The 2,500-nt window shown below is 35.0% G+C and overlaps 2 protein-coding genes across 2 annotated transcripts in view; both read right to left on the reverse strand.

The window, feature by feature from the left end:
* Positions 1–1,545, reverse strand: part of LOC119570226 (gamma-interferon-inducible lysosomal thiol reductase-like) — a 2,466-nt gene extending 921 nt beyond the window's left edge. The window contains exons 1-4 of the mRNA XM_037918055.1: positions 1,448–1,545; positions 756–902; positions 452–619; positions 10–156 (exon numbers count right to left, since the gene is read on the reverse strand). Coding sequence (XP_037773983.1) covers positions 10–156; positions 452–619; positions 756–902; positions 1,448–1,507 — 522 coding nt within the window. The 5' untranslated portion in view covers positions 1,508–1,545. The remainder of the gene's footprint in view (positions 1–9; positions 157–451; positions 620–755; positions 903–1,447) is intronic.
* Positions 1,546–2,033: 488 nt separating this feature from the next.
* LOC119570238 (GILT-like protein 1) overlaps positions 2,034–2,500 on the reverse strand; it is a 4,825-nt gene continuing 4,358 nt past the window's right edge. The window contains exon 5 of the mRNA XM_037918062.1: positions 2,034–2,354. Within this exon, the coding sequence (XP_037773990.1) occupies positions 2,235–2,354 (120 nt within the window). The 3' untranslated portion in view covers positions 2,034–2,234. The remainder of the gene's footprint in view (positions 2,355–2,500) is intronic.

The following is a 2,500-nucleotide window of genomic DNA, read 5'->3' on the forward strand; positions in this document are numbered from 1 at the left end:
CATACACACCTCATTAATGAGGATCCAAGGCACATAATAAAGAGGCGGGTCGAGCTCTGCCTGCTTCACGCCCACCTCATGTTGCAGCAGCTGTCCCTCCACGGAATTGAAACAGTCCTCAACTCTAGTATAATTGACGCCTGACACTTCGGCACACTATTAAAGAGAGAGAGAGATTTGTAATGTAATTTCGTGTTTGTAATTTTGTAATTGTGTTTAGGAAATGTAGTTATGATGGTTATTAGTGGTATATAATAATGGGTATACTGTTGCTACTACGATTGCACCTTCAAAACTCTTGCTGTGCATTCATTACTAGTTTTATTATTCAGATCGCCTAAACTTTTGCATTATTATTATCAGCCATATCATACAGATATTCTAATTCATATTATCTCCCACCTTCCTTCAATATTTATCGACTCCATAAAATTACCCAGATATCACTTACCCTGGGTCCCGCTGCAATACCAACAAGTTCTTCCATAGTACAGTTAGCAAACGACATGTACTGTTCTTCAGAACTGTGCTTCTTGGCACATGTTAGCATCATGTTACCTTCGCATTCGTCTGGGCCATGCTGGCACTCAAAGGTGTACCCATCACCTGCCGGGCTGTCCTGGAGACGTAGTTATAGGGATGAAGATCTCAACACGTGCTTAAGATCTGCATTAGCTATTTACACCAAGAACTTTCAGACTAAGCTACTGAACATCATAAATGAATACTCATATCAGTATATGTCCACAACATACTTTAGATTTGCCGTAGCTGTTCACATCGAGCAACATGATTTCCTTGAGGTCTTGCCATACCGGGTACAGCTGCGTAACCACGAACCTACGACTGTCAGGACACAGACTCTCGTAATATACTGAAACTGTCACTGGATTGGCACCTTCCTGGAGAAGATACATGATTTGTTATTGTTCGATGGAAATTATATATATATATATATATATATATATATATATATATATATATATATATATATATATATATATATATATATATAGTTTTGTTTTGTTCTGTTTTTTTTTTTTATTATTGGTGCAAAAAAGAATGTACTATATAGAGAGGACACGTTATCGTAATTTCTGCCTATAAACTGGAACAAAAGTATAATTAAAATTTGTGCACATATACCATAAAAATGTAGATATAAAATATATATATTTACCAAATATAGGAAACGGTAATGCCATATCATTATCTAAACATACAACGCAACTAATATATAGATACATGAAACAGCTGACTTTCAGTACAATGCATAAAAGAAAATTTAGTACTCACTTTTAGTGAGAGCCAATCGAGAGTGACTACGTCACCATATTTTTTTGCATGCAATATCGATAATAAACATAAATACACATTAACCCTCTACATAAATGCTATACATAACGCAGCTGGCTTTCCTTATGTTCATAAAATTCTTAATACTCACGACAAGCGAGAGGCAAGCGAAGGCCGAAACTAAGGCAGCAAAAGTGATGTGTGCTTTCATGGCGAGGACTAGTTGAGTACAAGTGTTCAGTACGCATCTATATCAACTATAAAGTTTCTCTTATGACGTCATAAGGTGATTTTTAGAGATAATACTTAAATAATGTACTTTGTCATTAGGCTGCGTGAGTTTTCCCAGCACATATCGGCCGGTATTTTAGGTGATGGTAACTTGGTGTCTAGACGGTATGATCTTCCCATAACTTCTTCTTTTTTTAAATGGGGGTTTCCGCCATTTGATTAGTAATGAAGATTCATTTACACATTTTGGATACAGTGCAATGCAAAATAGACATATGTGCACACACACACACACACATATATATTTATATATATGTGTATATATATATATATATATATATATATATATATATATATATATATATATATATATATATATATATATATACATATATGAGAGAGAGAGAGAGAGAGAGACAGACAGACAGACAGACAGACAGAAGAGAAAGAGAAATAAGCTCATGTAAATACAAATGAAGATTCTTATGAAGACATGAAACAATAAACATGTTTTATATTTATTTTTCCTTAGGTGAAGAAATACCGAATAAGCCTTAAAAAAGGAATATTATACAGAACATTACAATAAGAATAAGATTCCGCGGTACAAATTTTAGCTTCCTTGTAACACTCATCATTCACTTATCTAAACACGGATAATACAAGGCCCACAGACAATACATATCTTGGCAGCTGCTGCATATCGTCTAAGGCTGTGCAAAGAACTCATAGAAGGAACAGCTGTCTGGTTTGGGTCCTCGATATGTCTCACACACCAGCTTTCCGAAATTGGCTTCAGCGGCGTCCAGTAAATCTACTGAAAATAACTGTAAGGCGAAAAAATAAGGAAAGACAATGATAGGTAAAATTACGTCGCATATATATTACCAACTGAGTCTGTGTGGAATAGTTGTACGCCACATAAAACATACGATTGGATAATATTTTCAGGTACATGTTCTGTTTTGGAATA

The sequence above is a fragment of the Penaeus monodon genome, chromosome 4 (genome assembly GCF_015228065.2).
Source record: "Penaeus monodon isolate SGIC_2016 chromosome 4, NSTDA_Pmon_1, whole genome shotgun sequence".
Classification (NCBI taxonomy): Eukaryota; Metazoa; Arthropoda; class Malacostraca; order Decapoda; family Penaeidae; genus Penaeus; species Penaeus monodon.